Below are 22,514 nucleotides of genomic sequence, written 5' to 3'. Positions count from 1 at the left end.
AGAGCAATGGGAGTTGCTCATGCCAGATGCATTGAATCTGTGGCCCCATGACTGAAGATACTTATGTAGGAAATAAGCAGTTCTGTAGTCCTGGTCCATAGTTAGTTGCCAGGTAACTGCTTGCAGAGAATCAGCAGAAAATGTATACTTTCTTAATAGCTATTGAATGGCAAATCATTATTTTAGCTTTATAAGGAATTATTTTAGATTTCCACAGTGATCTCACTGATTACTACCACATACTTCACTAAGCAAGGACTTTCCCCATACATAAGCTGTCATGAGTCATTATATTAAGTATGAGATATGTGTTTCCTGAACATGACTTAAAAAATTACTAAATATTTATTGCTATATTCTGCTTCTTACCAAACAACAATATTGAAGGCAGGAAGAAAATCCACAGCATTTCCCTTTCTCTCCTTTTTGTTTTTCTCCTCTTCTCCTTTTGCTCTTTCCTTCTCCATACTGATGAAATGGTGAGAAACAGAAAAATTGATGGAGGAAATGCACAAAGTACAGGTAAAACCACAGCTTCTTAGACTCAGGGGTAAAATTCCCATAGGCCACAGAAGGCCAGACTTTCCTTAGGCTTTAGAACAATCATTGTTAGAAATACCAAGCTACATATGAGGAAAGGGCAACTGTGGGATGTAGCAGTTCTAAAGACCTAAAAGATTGTGTCAAGTATGTGAGTACTGGAGGAGGAGTTCACATCACTGGTTTTCGAGTAGTTTTCAGTTTTCTTTCAGTGTGCAGAACCCTGTCTAGTGAATTCAAGCCTGTGGATAAACAATTGTTTTTCCATGCTTACTTTCAACAGGCTCATGAAAAGTCATCCTTCCACACGCAGACTGTGAAACAGATTTCTGGAGCTTGCAGAGAAATTTCTTTAGAAAGTGATCTAATTCAGGAGCTTTAGTCATTAACTTCTGCTGGACTGGTGCCACTCAAAGAAATTCATGGTTTTGTTGTCCAGGGTCTATTTTAATGAAGGGAAAAAACAACCCCAAAATAGATCCACTGGTGTCTTTTATTAAGTTATGCAAAATACAGTATTAATTATGACACTGCATGCATTTTAGACAATATAAATGCAAGCCTACAGAAAATGTGACAAAGAAACCCTCAATTACTTTTGAGGTAGTATACAAGGAAAAATAGGAAAGCAGAAACACAGTGGATTAAAAGAACAAAATATTAGTATCACTTTGTGCATACATTAGTCACTCATAAATACATTTTTATGAAATAATTTAAGATACAATTCCATTCTTGTTAAAAAATATACTTCTTCAAATTCACCATTCTTGTTTGTTTTGATTTCACATGACATTTTATGGTATTTTATCAGGTGGATTTATTTTTTTATCACCGCCATCATGATTTTACCCTTTTCCTCCAAGAATTTAGGCACAGATGGCCTCATGCACAAAAATAAATAAGAAACCTGCTTGAAGGGAAAAGAATTCTGCTCAAATAGCTTAAGATAGTCTAATAAATACCATTTTGATTATAAAAATATTTCAGGTTTATAAAAGAGGGGAGGGGACGATCTCCCACGTGGAAAGGATGTTAAGTGAAAAGTGCTGTATAATGTTTTTGTAGAGATTTTGTTTTAAACATATAGTACCATTATGAATATATATTTTATAATAATCCTGTTTCTTAGAACCTTATTGTTCACTAGAAGTATCAAATGCTCTTTTCTTCCTTTTGTTAGCTGTCTTATTGCCGTTTTGGGAGATGCCTAGTTCAGAAGGGTTCCGTATAATTGTGCTTTTGTAAGGCTGTCCTTCCGACTCAAACCAGTGCTCCCAGTCCGTTGAAACTGCTGCTGTTTGCTGTGAATACCCGAATGGCTTCCTTGATCCATGGAAGACTGGTGGATTTCTGAAGCCTCCACTGAACTCTGATTGAGTGACTCTGCTGAGCTGTTGGGGCTCACATCCACATATTCTCTTTTCAATACTGGGCTGTTTTCGATGTTTTTGCTACTGCATAACTGGACAGTGATCCTTTCATTTTTTTGGTCTCTTGATTCTTTCGTTTTGTAAGTGGGCAATTTGTCCTGTTTACAACTAGTGCTGATGTCAATATTCAGGCCACTGTCTGTTCTCAGGAAGCAAGAATCCACAAGTCTGCTTTGGCAGATATCATCTCCCTCGGAGCAGCTATCTGCTTTGTAACTAGCATAGATGGGGCTTGTTCGGCTGTCCCCCTTCTTAATAGGGCTGCTGTAGTACTGCTCTGAAAAACTGCAGGGTGACAGCCTGCCAGCGTTCCTGTAAGAGTATGCACCAATGTCCTCCACGCTCAACTGCCTCCATCGCCCAGGCAAGTCTTCTTCTGAAAGGTGGGTGCTCCTGCACTCGTTCCTCATTTTCTGATTTGCTAACGCCTGCTGTGGTGTTATGGCTGAGAAATGAAAAGGCTCGTTTGCATACGGAGGCAGAGTTCTGGTAAAAGTGGGTGAGTTCTCGTTGTCGTCGGCAAGCTCCATGTGCTGCGCAGGTTTGGGCTTGGCAAACCTGGGGCTTCCCTGGTGCTCATAACCTGCAGGGGACTTCCTTTCAAACAGTTCGTCTCGGTTGCTCATGTAGATTGCCTGCTGAGAGGCTGTCAGAGTGTTGGCTTGGGCGTTCTCCTTCTCCTCGGAGGTGACGCTGAAGCTGGAATAGGAGCTGGAGGTTGGCAGAGAGGTAATGTACTCTGGGAAGGCTTCGTGAGAGAAGCTGGAATGGAAACCGTCCTCCTCGACAGTGCTGTCCGTGGAGTTCTGGGACCGCAGGAACCCCACGTCTTTCACCTGCGTGTCCACACTTGGCCTCCTCTCCCTCCTCCTCTCCTCGGGGCAGTAAAGGGCTGTGTCACTGCAGTAGATGTCGGACTTGTACTGCGGCCTTTGTCCGACTTTTCCGGCAGAGTCCTGAAAATTGAGATCCCTTGTAGATGGGCTCGACAAGTGTGAAGACAAGCTGTTTGGGTCTGGTTTTTCCAGTACTTTGGCAATGACGCAAGTGGGTATGGTGTCAGCGTAAGAAGTGTGGCACAAGGGGACAGAAAGGCTGCACCCGTGTTTTTCCAGATGGATGCTGACTCTTTCCTGAAAGTCAGATGGCAACTATAATATAAAGAGATGGCAAAAGAGAAAGGAGAAAAGGGTACATGTCAATACTGGTGTGAGATGAGTGCTGTTTATGACATTGCATAACTCACTATACATGGTTCTTCTGCTAATGAGAGGGCCACAATCTTTGTGCATTTTTGGAATCATGCATAATCAAATGACCTTCATTTACCTACTTAACTTTTAGAAGTATTAATTTGCTTTCCCTCATGGACAACACTGTGAAACTGAAAAGCGTCCTTCCAAGTTAATTCAGGTTGGATAGGAATAATCATAGAATCATAGAAAAGGCCTCTCAATTCATCAAGTACAACCATTAACCCAGCACTGTCAGGTTTACTTTACTGATGTGAAGTATGTAGTAAACAAGAATCTTAAAAAGGCAGGTAGGGAATTAAAGCATAGAGCAATACTTCCAGACTGCCCTGCCTGAGTGAAATTTGCAGTTGGATTACGGGTGTGCAGAGGTCTCTGGAGGGGGTGTGAAAAAAGAGGAGGAAGAGATCAGATCTTTTCTGTTCTTCTTTTGCCTTTCTTCAGGCTCATCTTGCCTCTAACCCAGTGCCAAATTGGCTTCTGCTCTGCGGCTTCACATTTGATAAACAATGCTGTTTGAAGAGATGGAGGAGCTGGCTTCACTGACACTTAAAGTGGTACTGGCTACTGTGACAGGAGTGTTCCTGTGCTGGGAAGAAGCAAATCAAACCAGCTTCCTTGCCCCATCAGTCGGACACTGCTTGTCAGATCAACCGTCCACACAAGCCTCAACATGTTCTTACATGAATTTACATTATGATTCCCATGACAGAATTAATCAGTGTCTGTTATGCATAAGACATCACATTTTTTTTTTTTTTTTTTTTTTTAGAAAGTCAGGATCAGCTCTGTGGGTGGTCCCACCTGCCATTCTGTCATGAGGACCAGAAGAGATAGAGAGACCACAGTCCTTGACGCAATCCAAAAATCTGGTAGGTAATGCCTACTGAAGTATCACTACACATGCTTTCCCATCAAATTCTATCTGCCTTGCTCATTTCAGATCTCTATCAATGATCTGACAACAATATGAGACAGAGAGCTGCGTGATGGTTGTCCCTCAGATTTCTTGCTGGAAATCAGAAGAACTCAAGTTTGGAATAAGTTTTGAGTTTGTGATTATGATATCTCCTTTGAGATATATATATATACCTAGGAATTTATCCCATGAATACTTGGCTGAACTCTGATTTACTCTGCAGTCTTTTTATAACTAGAAATCAAGTTCCTCTTTACAAAATAAACAGCGGTTAGCCTTATGACCTCATTGCCTCCTTACCTTTGTTTCTCTAGAGGAAAGAACCCTACAAATAACTGAAGTTATCCCCTTTCACTTTATTTTTGGCAAAGGAAATTTACAATGCCTGCTCCTTGTCCCGGTCTCACATTGTATAAGATATGGAGCTCCTCTTTTAGCTTCACTGGAAAGTTTTTAAAGCTGGTTTAATCCCCCAAACTCAGTGTGTTCAAAACATGGTATGTAGTGAAATGGTATTCTCGTTATGTGAAATAGGGTGAGTGTTATTTCAACCAACAGAACCTTCCAGGATATTTTGGATTAATCATTATGTTGCTAATTAGCTCATATGTCTTCCATTGGAAATAAAGAATATGATATTGCCAGTCTGCTGGCAGACAGCAGTATTATTCACAGTAAGTACAGATGCAACAGAGATTGAATAAACAGGTTGTAAAATAGGCCTGTTGTAAATTGCCACAGAAACAAGGAAAAGAAATACAGTTAATTTAATGTGAAAGTGCTGTATGGGGCAGCTACAGTATCCTGTAGCATGACTGTTTGACCTATTTTATATACAGCATTATGAAATGTGTTAAGAGGAAGAACATTATTTTCTGGGTATTGCATTGGAAACTGAAATTACTAACATGATACTGCAGTCACATTACTATATTGTACTCCAGTTTAGGTTTCTGGATAGCATACAATACTTTATCAGGCAATATTTGCATTTGTAAGGAATTTATGGGCTGTGACAGTGCATTCACACTTGCTAAATTAATAAATACTTGGACTTATGAGTGGAGACTGCCTATTTAATTGAGTGTTTGACAGTCTGGGAAATTGTGGGGAGACCCCACATTTGTGATAGTTCTCTGCAAGTGAACCACCTAGTACTTTCAAGGTCCTAATTACTGCTAACAAGTAGGGTGCTTTCAGATGTTAGCAATGTCATGATAATTCCTGGATATGATTTGCTAAGGGAAGTCAGATAATAGGAAAAAATAACCAAGATGATGCTTAACATGGAATATCTGTCTCCGTTCCGGAAAATCATTACCCATTTGACAGAGGAGTCTTTCTCCATCTTTATTTAGCAGGGTTGTTTAGTGCACTGAAGCCATCTACTGACTTAGAAATGGTTTATACGTTTAATTTTGCACGTTTAATTTTGTATTATTACATTGCAGAATTGCAAAAGGGAGACCATCTGGGGGAATGTTGACCTGACGGGACTCATGAAGGAAAGGCTATTCCCTATGACCTTCACTGAAGCAATATACGTGAGGAAGGTGCTATTGCTTTGTGCAGGGCCTGCATCCCTTAAGACAGTCTGGTTCACTAAGATAATATTTACCTCCCCTTTAAGAAGCCTGTTCCTCAAGCCTAGTTTCCTTGGAAGCAAGGATTATTAATTAAAGTTTACACCTTGGAAATCAATCTTCGGTGCTCTGGTTTCTTTAGAAAAAGGTATTTGTTCTGTCAGTCCATTTTAAAATTCAGGTTTGGAAACTAGCTGGACTGGAAAATAGCTCCAGGAGGAAAATTGATTATATCAGAATCTCTGACGCCTGTAGCTTGTCATTTCCCTGCTCTCACCCCACTGCTTCTCCCCAGCCTTTTGCATTCTAGAGTTCGCAGCTTTTTGGTTTTGCTAAAACCTTTGTTCTTCAGGCAATCAGTGCAGGCTCATTCTACTGGATAGGAGAGGTTTTGGGGAAGAGAGTATGTTCAAGTACCATCACTGACTCTGATTTTGTAAGCACCTCCCTAGGCTGCACAGAATGATAGCAGGTGCTCCAGCTCTCCTGTGGTTTAAAGGCAGGGTGTGGGGAGATAAAAACCTTAAGGGCAAACAAGTTCTGGAATTGATACATGCAAAATAACCTGTTTTCCATACAATATTTATTTCTTTGAATATTGAAGAAGTTTGGTCACATTACCTCTGAGAGTTTATGTGCCCTGTCGTAATTCTTGCTGCACTGGAGCAACTGAGCAGCTAAGTTGCAGTCCTTCCTATAGAGCTCCTAGAAAAAAACCAAAAAATAGCCTCTTATTTAAAACTTGAAAAGAGCTTGTGGCTTTCAGCCTTTCTCCCGTGTCTGAAAAATCTTTTAAAAATTGACTTTGGGCATATTTGGAGCATATTCTAACATTTAAATCATCAAGATGCTGTGTTTCTTCCATGATCCAGAGATATTTGCCCCTTTGTTCTGTGAGGGCTGATGAAATTGCTAAGAATAAAATTTGTTGAGAACTGTTACACCAGAACAGCAATCTGCATTTCAGAACATGGATACTTACCATTAGGAATTGGACTTTATGCTGTTAACATGCATGGTACTGTGAAGGCTAAAAGAAACGTGATCTTTTAAACAAAAAAGAAAATTCCAGAACAGGCAATTTCCACTGAGTATTATCAAGATCAGCACTTAAATACTACCGCAGAAGGTGATAAAATATTTTATGAGACTGTAGGAGAATTAATTACAGAAATATACATTATGTTGGTTTTTTTTTTTTTTTTAAGAAGAGAACCTCTCTCTCCTTATGATACTTTCTTTCTGGTTCCTGGCTCCTTTAATATCTTGCAGAATGCAGCTATAGAAATACATTAAATCTCACTGCAAATATTTGATGGTCCAGAACAGAATATTTTCATTGGGCAAGAAATTACCATGAGAATTCCACACAGGGAAGGAGAGAATTTAAGCAAGCTGCTTATACAGTCTTTGTATTGAATGGCTCCCACAGCCTATTTAATGGGAAAATTCAGTACACAGATTTGCCCTTTACCTAATTTAATTTAGCACACATGGATGTGTAACTGTATCCTTCAACCAGTATCTTTGGGTCCCTAAGGTAAGAGTTGTATGTTGTTTTTCCTCATGTAGTTGCATTAAAAACAGAGCTTTTAATGAGAAGCTGAACTTATAGGTGGGCAGAGATGAGATATACAAAGCATAAAGGTACTATGGGCACTAGGCTGTGTTAAACTGTAAAAATTAGAACATGCTTATAGAAAAAAGGTGTTGAACACTGAAATAACTTGGATTTTCTCTGGTCTTAATGTTATAGTTTTATTGCCTGCCAATTTTTACTGCTCCATTTGGTTTTTAAGAAACTGAGAAAGACATATTCTATGAAAAGAAAATTCCCTCTGTTTAGAAATATTGTTTTAAGGTATTCTGTAATAACAGATGCAACAAAATGTTCCTGTGAGCCCATGAGGAATGGGGATAGTTTTCCTACGATCATTAGTTCATTATATTTTCATATTCAAGGGCCTTTAGATGCTCTTGGTTTGTGGATTTTTTCTGTGTCTGTGTGAGCTTTTATACATACCACTTCTACCTGAAACAAACTGGGGAGACATATTAAATTATGGGGGTCTTAAATTTTATATTAGTACACACTATTTTCATTCCTATAAGAACTCAATAATTCAATTTGGAAGCAAAATCTGTTGCATGTGAGTGTGATTTTGACATGTTAAATGCACATGAAACCAAAAATATACTGCTGCACAATGTGTAGCACAGACAGGCACTCCAAGTCCTATGTGGCATTACTAGGCACACAAAAATGGTATCACTCCAAAATCTAGTCCTTTCTTCAAAAGCTGTGTGCCTGTTTCTGTGAAGTGGTTGTCATGGAGAGTACAAAAAGCATTTCTGACACTTTATTTTTAGCAGCTTTAAAAATTACTACAGAAAAATTACATGTGAGTTACATGTGCCACGTGTACTTTGTTCTCAACGTGCTGGGCCATGCCATGTGACAGGAGTGACTTTCTCTCCTTTAATGTTTGCCTGAATGGAAACTAGCCACGCCTGTGGCAGTAGAACAATATTCAGCTATTAATGCCAGAAGTGTTTCCCATAATTTAAAACATGTTTTTGCATCAAAAGCATCATTTTACATTTCTGTCAGAAGAATGAGAGGAAATATAATTGAAGGAAGAAAGACTGCCAAGACAAAAACATATTGTCTCCATGCTGGATTCTTCAGTTTATCCCTGTCTCTACTTATTAGGTATAATACTAGCGGTTTGTTTCATAGTTGTTAGTTTTTTTTTAATTTGGAATTTAACCTTTACTTTTATTAGTTTTATTATTACCTTGTGCAGGACTATCCCCAAGAGTCACACAGTATGCCTTAGAGCGTTGTCCAAATGCTTCTTGAACTCTGTCGGGCTTGGTGCTGTGACCACTGCCCTGGGGAGCCTGTTCCAGTGCCCAACCGCCCTCTGGGTGAAAAACCTTTTCCTGACATCCAAACTAAACCTCCCCTGACTCAGATTCATGCCATTTCCTTGAGTCCTGCAACGGCAGAATTTTGTCTGCAAACTAACCTCAAGTCTGAAGAAGTGATACTATTATTTGAGGCCTTTGGACCACACTGTAATGTTCAGAGTGAAACTATGATAATTGAAAACACTTCAAATGTGGGTTCAGACATGACTCCATGAAGTAGTGTAAATGCATGCATACTTACAGGGAGAGTTTTATAATATTTTTCCATCTCTATTTTAACTTTGAAATAACTCCACTGATTGCAGCTGAATTAGTCTGGATGTATACCTGTGCTTCTAAAACCTAAATGTGGCCAATTACATTTACCATGTTCTGTTAGTTACAGCTGTCAGAGCTATGTAATAACTGTTCTTTCAACTCACCTTTTGTAAAAGTAAAGGGTCAGATTATGAACTCTCTGTTTCTGTTGGAGATTTTTTAATTGCACAGGCACAATTCATATCAACAGGCATTTTAATGGGATCAAATGCTCCCTGCTGTGATTCAGAGTTCATATGAAATATTGGAAAGATTGAATGTAAGATACTGAGAAAATAAGTGCTAAAAGAAACATGTCTTCTGAAGATGAATTTTTTATTAAATGTCGAAGGAATGGCACAATAATGAACTAAATGCCTACAATCTTCCTTTCTTTGCTGTCTTTGGAGGTTTGTTCCGGGAAGGATTAATGAGCTTTGTTGCCAGCTGCAGTACGCATGCCAGTTTTCAGCAGTGTTTAATGAGATGCAGAGTGAAAATTGCCAGAGTTGTTCCCTGTTTTGTTCCACATAAAGATAGGTAAATTGTTCCACATTAATGACTGCTGGGGAAAACCTGTCTCCTCCTCTGTGCAATGATCTGAGTTTTTGATCTTTATTTTATTTATTACACTAGGTTGGGTCAATCCTACCTTCTGCTAGTAGAGCTCACTTGTGCTGGGCATCCCATTTTGGTGAGTAAAGACCAAAAGATCAGAGGAACTGCAGGAAATGCATGGCTTCACACTGTGCCTAAAATCCTTACGAGGAGTCCTCACTCCATACATGTGTCCCTGCAATAGCTCTGAGCATGTACTTGCACCAGTTTGCTGTACTGATGGCAAAATCAGTGTGGGAATATTACCATTTCTTAGAATATTTTTCCACCAGTTTCAGGTTAAACATAAGGAAAAAAATATAAGTTTTTTATCTCACCACAACTTCATAGCATAAGGAGAGCTGAATTTACAAAATGATGGGAACAAACACACAAACAAATTTTAACTGTTAATGTGACAAGTTACATTTTACATAAACAATAACAAATTATTCTATAATTTCATGGGAAGTGCAAGACCTAATTTATTTCTAAATATAGTATCAAGATATATCCATAATTAAATACTTACATTGTCTTCTGACAACTTATCTATCGTCACCTTGGCCTCTATTAAGTGATTATTGAGTGCAATTATTTCGTGGCTCAAAGCCCGTTTTTCCTCTTCATAATGTTGACCCTGTGTAGAAAATGGAGTAGTAAGTGTTTTTTGATACTGTCAGAATATTTCAGATAAAGGCCCAAAGGTTGATGTCATTCTCCAATCCAGGGGAAAGCACAACAGACTGATATTTCTTTTTTTTTTTTCCCTTTTCTTTTTTTTCTCCTCAATTTTTTTTGGTTGTTTTTACTTAGCAGATGGGGTAAACTCCTTTGAAATTATGAAGATCAAATTGGGTTCACATTAGGAATCTTCACAAAAGGCTGTAGTTAGCCTGTGCAAAAGCATTCAATTGAGCATCAGCTATTCCTTCTTAGTCACAGGACAGGGTTTCTAACCTGGAAGGGACTGAAGGTGCTCTTGGCATTTGGTACAAGAATGTTTCACTTATGCTATTACCTCCCATTCTCATAGGAGAGGAAGAACAATATTTAAAAAGAAAAACAGTTGTGTTTGAGCCAATTTCATTTCAGCTGTTGACTGTTCTGGCTGCTTTAAGAGCCCTGATTAAGGTTGTTCGTTTCTCAAGGTGAATGTTTGCCTGATTGCAGGGTTAACATTCATTAGTAGAATGTGACCCACTGTGGGATATCAGGAAAACAGTCTGATTCAAACTTCTTTCTGCCCACTTATTTAATCTTGTTACGAGTAGGCTGTAAGTCTTTATTGTAAATGCAAAGAAATCAGTGGGAAAAATAAAGTGCCACTGGCCCTTCTCATACTTTGTCCCATTTTCATACTGCAGTGTTTATTGTACAGCCTTGTGTATCAAAGATTGTTGTGTAAAAATCATTTATAACCCTGCCTCCAGCTGTAGCTTAGTGTTAAAAAGTATGGTAGTTTCTGAATGCTCTGAGGCATCTTCCATGTGCTCAGAGCTGTACAAGACCAGGATAACAAAACAGTTTCAAAATTTTCTGAAGGATCTTTTAGAAAGTTTCACTGCCATAAGAGCAGGAAGTAGGATAAACCCTAATGTACATCTCTTTTGTCTAGTGAGCTCAATCCTATTGAAAATTCATGATCTCAGTGGTGCTGAGCAATCAGACAAGAGGCAAAGGGCAGAAACTGGAACACAGGAAGTTCACGTGAATATGAGGAAGAAATTCTTTGCTGTGAGAGTGCCTGGGTACTGGAATAGGGTGCCCAGAGAGGTTGAGGAGTCACCTTCCCTGGAGATAATAAAAATCTGCCCGGATACAATCCTGAGTAAAGTGCTCCAGGAGACCCTCCCTGAGTGGGGAGGCTGGACTAGTTGATCTCCAGTGGTCCCTTCCAACCTCAACCATTCTGAGATTCTGTGAATGTCACTCCCCATTCTAAAATTGTTAGAGTTAGTTGTGCAGGACTGAAATTTCCCAAAAGCCATATTGCCAGGGTCACACAAAAATCTTCTATCAACATATACTCGACATTGTCAGCTAATTGACAGCAATGGGAATTGTGTGTTTTGAAGTCCGAATGAATATCAAGGTTAATTATCCAGCTGCAAAGCACGAGGCTGTATTAAAGAAGGGTGATTAAATTGGAAGCGGCAGCTCTCATCCGAAGTTGCTATTTAAAGAAAAACACCTTCTCAAATGGTCTAAGCAAACCCACAGCTTTCTTTAAACAGTGCAGATAAGACTGAAGTGTCTCTGTGAAGGTCTGGACTGGCCTATTTTAATGTCAGGTTTTTCATGGACTGTCTGTTCCCTGCTGTTGCCAGACCTCTGTTCTGACAGTCCAGCTGTGTCTGGAGGCTGGTTCAGGCTTGGCACCTCTCCCCTCCTTGTTCCCAGTGATCAGGCACTCCTGCTGGCTGCCTGGGGACTACCTCACAGAAAGCCAAAGCGTAGCTTTGAGAGCTTGCAAGAGGTCCAACCTTACTGATTTTGACAAGACACATGATCTTAGGGGCTGTATTTCTTAGTTAGGCAGATTGACATGGTTTTATATGAGACCCTTAACTCTCATCTACTTTACTGTGAACTAAACAACTAGGCACTTTGTAAACTTCCTGGCCATCTCTGCAACTCTAAAAATCCATCTCCTTTGAGAGATTGACTGAAGATTACATTTTCAGAGGTATTTAGCTGTGTAATGAGGTAGACAAGTGACTACCTAAGTACCTACGAAAAATGTGTCCCCTCAATTTTCCAAGTAATTTCATGCTTTTGAAGGATCCATGTCCACAGGGTACAGATTTAATCTTCCAAATAACCGTTTGTATTGAAGATTTTATCAGCTCTTATGTGACAAGTTGTGAGTGCTAGGACAGCTGATTTGTGGAACCCTGTTGCTCTAAATCTCTCTGATTTCAGTAACTGTTGCTTTTGCTTAGCCAGATTGAACTTGACTCAATCTATTTTACAGCTCAGGAAAGAACATCTGATCAAGAATCTATAGTCTTCAGCAGAAGGAAATTCATAAAAGGCCAGTAGATTGAGGATTTGGTAGCAGTACTTTCCCCTGCATTGAGTAATGCTGAATCTGGCTAAATTAGGCTTTCATTTTATTTCAGTTATGATAAATTTTGGACTGATGTTTTCCAGACATTGCATCTGGCCAAGTGTGACTTTAAAAAATATTCTATATTTGTTGAACTGTAAAATTTAGCTTAGTCCAAATGTATACTATTATAGGTCAGCAGGTGAACACTAAAGTAATAAACATCTCAGCAGTGCTGTGATGGAGGAGGAATGAGAAAGAGAGGCCAGTCCCAGTTTTCTCCACCAGTATATGTTCACATCTTTCTCTTGAAATTGGTGTTTTTGACATGAGCAAAGAGTCTGTTTCACTGTGACAAAAGGAGGTAGCTTAAGGGTGGACAGAACACTGAAAGCCTTTATCATATTGACCACACACTCTGTGTCCATCTTTGAAAGCTCAGGGCTTCAGCTGAATGTCATTGTGGTCCAGTGGTGGCAACAAGAGGACAGAGGCTTAATCCTGACACACTTAGGAGAAAATAGTGCATCTGGAAGAGATGGTATGGCAGTGCTAAATCATTGCATAAAAGGATTTCTGGTTATGAGGACTGCAACTTTGAGCTCTCCAGTTGCAGTTGAACAATCATATTTTCAGTGCCAAATGTAGCTCTCAGAGAGGCATGAAAGGAGCATGGGAATCATAATATCAATGCTATGATTCTGAGTTACAAATAAAAATGCTTATTTTACTTGTAACCACTCTTGGCAGATCCCTCTATTTGTGGTAGCTTATAGATGCTTGGTCCTCCTGCTCTTCCATAAGGCCGATGACCCATCCTCTCTCCTTTTGGCACTGCTTTCTGCTCTGCAGGTGCTAACAACCTATCTCTCAAAACTCAGTAGTGAATTAAGTCAATGGTGTTATTGATACGCCAACAGCTTGCAGCTGGGCCGAGGGTTTCTGAAGTCCACTCCAGAATGCCATTGCTATAGATGGCACAGGCTGAGCTGCTGGTGAGTCCTTGTTCATAAATCTTTGTTGAGTCAGCTCAGTGCATCTTGCCCCTGCCTCCTCCCTTGACACAGCCAGCAAACAAGAATACAGCTCTGTAGTGTCTGACTAACACAAGAGAACTGCAATCATGTGCCCACGTCTGAGTCAGATCAAATTTGTACTGCTGGGTGACTACAGCAGTCACAGCACTGATACTGATGCTGGGGGTGCCAAGTGCTCAGAGCCCTTGCTCCTAGCCTGGATTTAGGATGAGCCTCAGTGCTTCTTTCTCAGATCTGAGGAAGGAATTGAATATCTGCTCTTCACAAAGCCACCACATGATAATAATCTGTCTGGAACCTTGTTGTTTGTTTAGGGTTTTTAAATAATTTGTATCTATCACAGTGACAGCATCCCTAATATATTTACAGATCCATAAAAATATAAGGTGTCACTTTCAAAAGTGTTTGGTGCCATCTAGTCCCTACATCTGTAATTTGTAATCTAAGTGGGGTGAAAATAATTTTAGTAGGTTGATACAGCATGAAATAATGAATAGATAAGTGTATTTTGAAAAGTAACAAAAGCAAGATGAAAAGATCTACTTTTCTTGCAAATTAGTGGATCCACAAAGATTCCTACTGCAGAAATGGAGCAGCCTAAAAGTTATCTGTCTCTCTGGTAATGTTGCAATCTCCCTTCGTTGCTTTCTAGTACCTGGAGGGTATTTGTATTGGGTTGACCCTAGCCGGATGCCAGGTACCCACTAAAGCCACTCTCTCCCTCTCCCTCTGCAACTGGAGAGAGGAGAGAAAAAAACCAAACAGCTAAGGATTCACGAGTAGAGATAACAGCTGAGAGAGGTCAATTACTGATTACCTTCATGGGCAAAACAGACTCAAAGTGGGAATAGTACCTAAATTTATTACTAACAGGATAAGAAACAAAGAGTGAGAAATAAAATAATCTTAAAAACTCCTTCCCCCCACCCCTCCTTCCTTCCATGTTCTCCCTCCTCCCCAGAGTGGTGCAGGGGGACAGGGAACAGAGGTTGTGGTCAGTTGTTTCTGCCACTGCTCGGGGAGAGGAGTCCTTCCCCTGCTCCTGTGGGGTCCCTGCCACGGCAGACAGTCCTTGGACCTCTCCAGTGTGAGTCCATCCCTTGGGTAGCAGTTCTTCCCAGACTGCTGTCCCGTGGGTCACTCCTCCATGGGGTGCAGTCCTTCACCAATGAGTTGTACCAGTGTGGGTCCCCCACAGGGCCACGAGTCCTACCCAGGAAAAACCTGATCCAGCATGGGCTTCCCTCTCCATGGGCTGCAGGACTCGGGTGGGACCCTGCTCCATCTTGGGCCTCCCACAGGATCACAGCCTCCTTCATGCACCCACCTGCTCCAGCACGGGCTCCTCCATGGGCTGCAGGGGGGTCTCTGCACACCGATGGTCCCCCATGGGCTGCAGGGGCACAGCTCCGGTGTCTGGAGCACCTCCTGCCCCTCCTTCTGCACTGACCTTGGTGTCTACCCTGTTAGTCCCATGTTCCCACTCAGCTCTTCCCTGGCTAGAATTCTTTCCGTGCCACAACCTTCTATTCCTAAATATATTGTCACGGAGGTGTTACTATCACTCCTGATTGGCTCAGCCTTGGCCAGTGGCAGGAAGCCCATCCTGGAGCCAGCTGGCATTGGCTCCATGGGACAGGGGAAGCTTCTGGCAGCTTCTATCAGAAGCCACCCCTGTAGGCCCCCGTTACCAAAACCCAGCCACAGAAACCCACTGTGGTGTCCTACTATAAAGCAGTGTCAGCCTATTAGTCAAGACTTAGCTGGTTACTGTCACCTCTGCTGTGCTGTGGGAGCTCTGAGATGTGTACAGATCTTTTGAAATCAGTCTCAAATCTGCAAATGAGAAGTGCTGGTCTGTGGAAATGTCAGCCTTTTCAAGCAGGGCAAAGTAAATCTGTTCTTGATGTTCCTGTTAGGAACATATCAATGGACAGAATTTCAGTGCTACAGTGACAATAATGTAATGGTAGCACTGACTATCAAGGCATCAGTGGCCAGCTGTATTCCTTTGGAAATACCTCTTACTAATTAATGCCCAAATGACAGACAGAAAGAGAGAGGGACTTTTTCTGTTACAAATACCACCAAAGAGACACTGATATCCCATCCTGAATGCCTGGAGAAAGGTTTAGAGTAATGTTTTTGGATGAGGAATGCAGGTAGAACTTTTGCTCCCTTTTTTTCTTCACTACTCTGCTTGTCTAGGAGGAGCATGACTCTTCCACAGGAGAAATTCCCCACTTCTTTGGACCAGTGTAACACTGTTAACTCAGTACTTTTCCCACAGACCAGCAGTCATAACACTGAACATGCTTTAAGGTATCTGCTAAGCAACTGCAGTGGATTTTACTGTTGTTCTGTGGATCATAGTCAGCAAACAAGTGCTGCGGGGATATACTTTCAAAACAAAGTCTGTGTATTTTATGGTGATATTTTATAACTGCATTGAAATCATCTTATGAAGGACAAAACAGAGCAGTTGCAGACGACATAAAATGGGAGGAGTGGTTGGTAGAGCAGAGGGTTGAGCTGCACTCCACAGGGACCTTGACAGGCTGGAGAAATGGGCTGATAGGAACTTCATGAAGTTCAACAAGGAGAAGTGTCAAATCCTGCACCACAGGAGGAACAACTGCATGCACCCATGAATACTGGGGGCCACCCAGCACACACTGCAACTTTTCAGAAAAGGACTGGGAGGTCCTGGTGGAAACCAAGTTGAACATGAGCCATCAGTGTGTCTCCTTGCTGCAACGAAGGCCAAAGGTAACCCTGGGCTGCTTTAGGAGAAGTATTGCCAGCAAGTAAAGGGAGGTGATCCTTCCTCTCTGCACTGCTGTAGTCACACCTGGAGTACGGTGTCCAGTTCAGGCTCCTCAGTACAAGTTATGGACATACTGGAGAGAGAGTCTAAGAAATGGCCAAGAAGATGATTAAGGGTTTGGAGCATCTCTGTTTTGAGGAATGATTGAGAGAGCTGGGACTGTTTAGTCTAGAGAAGACAAGGCTTGGGTGGGATCTCATCAAATGTGGATAAATATCTTATGGGAGGGTGCAAAGAAGACAGAGCCAGGCTCTTTTCAGTGGTACCCAGTGACAGGAAAAGACAGGAAATGACAAGTGGTGTCATCTGAACAGCAGGAAACTCTTTTACTGTGAGGGTAACTGAGCACTGACAAAGGTTGCCCAGAGATGACGTAGAGCTTCCATCCTTGGAGATACTAAAAAACTATCTGGACAGACTCCTGGACCACCTGCTGTAGGTGTTTGAGCAGGGGGTTTGAACCAGATGATATCCAGATGTCCCTTCAAACCTCAATCACTCTGTACTTCTGTGAGTTCTGTAAAAATGTATGGCTACCATATCTCACTTGACTGCTGTGATAACTGGGGTTGTTATGATATATGGTAGTTTAAATTTCTGTGTTAGCAAATGCTGGCATTTGCCATATAAGTAAATGCTTCTACTGTTATGCAAAGATGATTTTATATATAATTATTAGATCTCCGGGTTATAATAAAATAGAAAACCAGTATGCCTTGAATATGGTATAAGTTCACTTAGGTGTGTTATTCATGACACTCCTAGGTGTATCATGGTCTCATCTGAGTAAGGTACAGTATTTGAACTGAAAGACCTCTGAACTTGCATGCAAAGTCTTAAATAGAAATGTATGTGGTGGTAGGTATGGCTAGGCCAGGGCCATATCCAACAATGTCAAGAAAACAAGAATAAGAAATGTTGTGGTGGAAATCAAACCTTTTTTTCTACTGTAACTCTCAGAGTTAACAGCTACTCTATTTACAGTACTTCTCTGTAGACCATATGCATAAATTATCAGTTGGCTCATAAAATAGCAAAATATGGTTTAGATTTGTAGGTATTGCTGGGTATTCTATGCAGTGCTTCCCAATTTTAAGCATCACTGTGTGTTGGTTTTCACTCTGCAGATCTTCATGGTATTATGACAGATGACACGTTTGTATTTGTGCCTGTTTATGGAGCTTTGGAGCTGTGTGAGTTTATCTGCCAGTTAAGAGCCAAGCTATGAATATCCCCTACTCATACTCACTTACGCCCATGGGCAGAAGCTCATAAAAACAGGGAACTGATAAGATGAAAAGAACAAGTAAGAATAGTGAAAGACTTTTCAATTAATAATAAAACTGTAAAGACCAGTTCATGACATAATCCTTGAAGTGCAGGATTTGATACTGATCATTGCTTGAGAGCACCACTGAACATGTATTACATTTTTAGTTTTGCTTCTTTGCATAGCTGTTTTATTTTGGTTTAAGTGTAAAATGAGTATCCAAAGGAGCTATTCACTTACAGACTCACTGAACCCACAAGTTTATTTATGAATGTGCATCTTTACAAGCAAACAGAGGAAAAGAGCCAAATGTTTAGCTAATTTATTAGGTAATTCTTTGTCAAGTTACAAACAAAACTGCAGGAATGTGTAGGGGTGTATGCAGAGGCTGTGGCAGCATCCTGATTGCACTTCATAATGTACCACTGTCTCATCTTTGCTTCCTACTGCAGTGATCCCCAGGACACCCATCCTTGTCTCAATATCTCTTCAAAATGCTAATAGAGCCTGGCTTTCAGGAATGCTGCTACATTGGTAAGGAGCAATGACTAATTCATTATATTTATTCTACAGTATATCAGATATTTATTTAAAGTGATTTTCTGTTGCTGAGCTGCCAAGGTTGCAGGCAAGGCTGCATTCTTCAGAGACAAATGTATGGCACTAAGGATTTGAAAATGCTCACTCTTCTGGGCAGGTCAGAGAAAATATGTTGTTCATGTGTCTTTTGCCTTAGGCCTAATGTACTGCAAAAATCTATGTCACATTGGAGTTCTTCCACACAAAGAAGAAAGTGGCAAGAATAATTATTCCAATGTGACAGGCCTTTCTTATGATGAACACATGGAATGAAAGGAAGTGACAGATGTATGACCCTTGGGTTGGCTCAGGAAGAGACTATATTGTCTGTCCTTGCACATAGCTTTTTTTTTTATTATTATTTTATTTTACAATTCTTCCTAGGAGCTCATAAACATAATTTAGAAAAATTATGTGGTTAGAGTGAAATGGGAGGAACAGAGACTTCAGCTGAGCTACTGGTAAGAAGCAAAATGTTTTGCAAAAAGAAAAAGGTTATCTGAACGGGTAGAAAGGAAGTACCACTGCTGCAGGCCACACGAGGTAGGCTCATCAGCCTTGCAACTTGAAGCTGCCACTCTAATGAGTGCTTGCCTGAACCTCAAACTTTCTTGGCCCAAAGGTTCTTCTGTGAAAATGGAGAGATTACTGGAGACAGGATGTTACTTAAATGGAGTACTTAGATGGACTGGAAAGAGAAAGTGTATTAAGGTATTAATTTCTCTGAGTGAAAAAGTAAAATGGTCCAGGAAGGAAAATTTGGAATTCTGAACTTTGAAATATGAAAGTGAATTCTAATTAGAGTCAACTACCTAAGAAAGAACAATTTCCCAACCAACTAAAAAAAAAAGTAAAGGCTAGATTATTTACAGTACTTTACTCTTCAATATTTTGCGTTGCTCTAGGAATTTTGAAATTCACGTTTCCTGTCACCTTTTGACATTTTCTTTTAATTATTAATTAATTATTAGTTAATTAATAGAAGAAAACTTAAATTCCCCTCCCTTTCCCCCTTCAACTAAAATAACTGTTCAACTGAATGCTCTCTTGGGAGCTAAGATACTTTTGCCTCAAAAAAGTTTTCTCTGTGGTATCACATTCCTGTGGCAAGGCTGAATTTTCCTTGCTGGGTTTATCCTTGCACTTGAGAGCACAAAATCTGTTCTTGCAGTGAAGAGACTGATTTTGCACCAAGCACCCTGCTTGGTGGTGCCTGATCAGTCCAGAGCCACCCCCAGCAGGTCTGCTTTTGCCACAGAGCTTGCCACGATGGCAAAGGATTATTGCTGCATTATTGTTCTGCTGTGGGCTTCTGGTTCAATCTTGGGGTCTTCCTCTTGTTGAATTTGATCTTTCTAAACATGTCCATGTCCAATGTGTGTATGCCTTTATACTTTCTTCCTCTAACCTCTTATATCTGTTTAATATACATTGAAACATCAATTGGGATATTGATTGGAAAGATTTGGTAAGCTGCCTGAAAAATTGTAAGTATAGTACAGGGAATAAACATAATGTACTAGTGTCTTTTCTCTGTGAATTAGTCTCTTCTTTTTTATTAAAATATATCTCTGCTATTTACTTTGTAAAATCTCATGTTGGTAAAGGTATTAAAGTTTGGTGGTTTCCCACACCCCAGCCAACCCCAGATCCTTGAGAACATTTTGAGAAAATCCATATAAGCTCTTTTCGAGGCAAAGCAGGGGAAATTCATTAAAGCAAAATGCTCTGTTCAAATATCCAGCCCCACAGACCCTGCTAAATGGTGTCTTTTTGGCAGCATCCCAATTTAAACTGCCATAACCAAGTATAATGACTACATTAAATAACTAGTGCAAAAAAAAGTGTCAAAAAGTGAAGAGTCATTATGCAAATGGGTTGAACAAAGAGAGGATTTTGCTTCCAACCTTGCTAGTATGTTATTTAAGTCTTCTCTGTCTCATAATGCAGTTTGGGGTGGTGTTGTTTTAGTTCTTTTTTGTATTTAGTTGTGGCTCTTTGGAATTGCTGAGAAACCCTGGGGGGAGGGACAGGCAGGAGTGTGCTAGAGAGCTGGAATGACATTTGCTGCACTGTTGTAGTCACATAAAGCGTTGCTAGATAGAGCCACGTTTGATCCTCATAATAGAGCCACTGTTCCTGCTATGAGTGTTTGAGGGTTAAACTGTCCTGGTCCAATGGATCACTTGATGTACTGATTAAGTTTTACTGTAAGGGAAGTGCAACACTTCCTTCCCATCTGATTGCTGGGATCAAAGCCAAAGAAGATAGAAGACAGACATGTTTTTATGAACAAGCAGATAGGACACTCACAGCTGTATGTTCCTTTTGTTGGTATTCAGGATGGTCGCTCTAGCTGTTGCCCTCCAGAGTTTGTGTAGATGGGAGAGACTCTATGTTTTGGTGAAGAGAAATGTAACAACCTTTCTTCCATGTCATAACATCAACTATCTTGAATCAGCACTTTTGTCCTCTATGCCATTTCAGAGCTATGCTGGAAGGTCATTTACCTCAACTATTCTGTGTTATATCATAATTCCACAATCCTTTTTTTCTTTCAGCTGTGAATCTGGTTGAAAAGGCCTTTGTTGCCACACAGAAGTTCATGGCCCCATCAGCTGTGCTGGCACAACTTTCTTGCTATCCTGAAAGCCAGGCTGCAGAAAAATAACCCTTTAAAATGGGTTCCTTTGTTTGGGAAAGAGATATTTCAAGCTATTTTTGCCATTAAGGAAACTGTGTGGATCCAGCACCCTCAGTATTTCTCCATGGCATTCAGAGATCTGGCTCACAGTCCAAATATTTTCCAACGCCATCTCAAGATTCAGTTTTCTTTCACCCTGGAGCCTTGCAAAAATTTGAACACGGTGATTTCTTGATTCCATTTATTATAACCATTTATGTATTTCCTAATAATATTAAGTCTCTAGGGTATCATTTTCACAGCAGCTTAGAAATATTAATATCCTCTTGAGCAGAGGCTAAGGCAAGCCTTCCCTTATTTATATGTCTAGGGTGTCACTGTCCAAGCCTAAGCCTGTCACCTTCCTGCCTTCCTTTAATCAGCATAGAGATTTCTTCAGAGCATGGCATTTCTCATTGCATGGTGATTTTTTCTTTTTTTGAGAACTGTTGGAGGAACAACTCTCCAATGGTGCCTGCGTCTCTCCACTGACTGATAGAGCTGCTGAGGATAAAAATGCTTCAGACATATAGTCTTTAGATACCTAAAAGCAGGTAAAATGGAGCTTACTTTAAGTAACTATGTCAATGACACAAAAATAATGTTTGGCAGAGGCAAGCACTGAATCCATATCTCCCAAGATATAGATCTTGTAATTCATGAGAAGCTCACTTTTTTGGGTCTCTAGCTGTCCCCAGGGAAGAGCAGCATGAAGAGACTTTGCAACTAATGTGAATCTAGCTGAGACAGGTTTTCACTAAGTTGATTGGAAATGATCTGTTGACAGTTTTGATGGGAAAACCTCAAGAAATGGAGAATACAGTATTTCCCTGGGTAACAGGAGCTCTGTACCTCTGCATTTGCAAACATCTTTCCACATTTGAACAGGTCTGGATCCTGAGTGTAGTTCTTGTTTTGCCTGATTAAAAAGGCAAAATATTTTCTGATATTTAGCATTTTCTCCCTGTGAAGACATTTATATGAGACAGTTGTCTTTCTTCACTGCACTAAACACATGAGTTACTTGAGTTTCTTGATGAGGCAACTTCTCTACTTCTCAGTCTTTTCAGTTTTCAGACTGTTTGAATGATTTTCCACACCCTCTAAAAAACTGTAAATATCAGAACTTCTGCCACTGTCTTCAAACTGGATTTTCTCTTATCTGAAACTGTGGCAAAATAATCATTCTACTCTATTTGCTTTTGCCATGGTTATACAAATACTACTTTTGCCACCTTTGTCATAGCTTGCTGCTGGGAGCTCGTATGGAGTTGTTCAACCTGTCTGATTTTCAGAGTTAGTGACCTTTCCTGAGTTTCTGCTTTCCAGAGTACAATCCAGTGTCTCTACTTTCCCTTTCACTTTTTGCAATATCATCTGCAAAGCACCTTAATAGACTTCATGCTTTTAGATGTCTGGGGGAAAACATATTTTGACTGAGTGGGAACAGCTTATGAAACTCACTGGTCATTCTGATTGATCTACTTATCAATATTTAACAACATTGTTA

At 40.3% G+C, this 22,514-nt stretch overlaps 1 protein-coding gene across 8 annotated transcripts in view; it reads right to left on the bottom strand.

The window, feature by feature from the left end:
- Positions 1-1,015: 1,015 nt before the first annotated feature.
- The window catches only part of BEGAIN (brain enriched guanylate kinase associated), a 158,906-nt gene continuing 137,407 nt past the window's right edge, over positions 1,016-22,514 (bottom strand). For all 8 annotated transcript variants that reach the window (XM_050335616.1, XM_050335621.1, XM_050335619.1 and 5 more), the window contains 3 exons: positions 10,089-10,196; positions 6,350-6,433; positions 1,016-3,124 (listed from right to left, as the gene is read on the bottom strand). In XM_050335616.1, coding sequence (XP_050191573.1) covers positions 1,751-3,124; positions 6,350-6,433; positions 10,089-10,196 — 1,566 coding nt within the window. In that variant the 3' untranslated portion in view covers positions 1,016-1,750. The remainder of the gene's footprint in view (positions 3,125-6,349; positions 6,434-10,088; positions 10,197-22,514) is intronic.

The sequence above is a fragment of the Myiozetetes cayanensis genome, unplaced genomic scaffold, assembly GCF_022539395.1.
Source record: "Myiozetetes cayanensis isolate MyiCay16 unplaced genomic scaffold, myiCay2020 scf6-25, whole genome shotgun sequence".
Classification (NCBI taxonomy): domain Eukaryota; kingdom Metazoa; phylum Chordata; class Aves; order Passeriformes; family Tyrannidae; genus Myiozetetes; species Myiozetetes cayanensis.
This window is presented reverse-complemented; position numbering and strand designations above follow the sequence as displayed.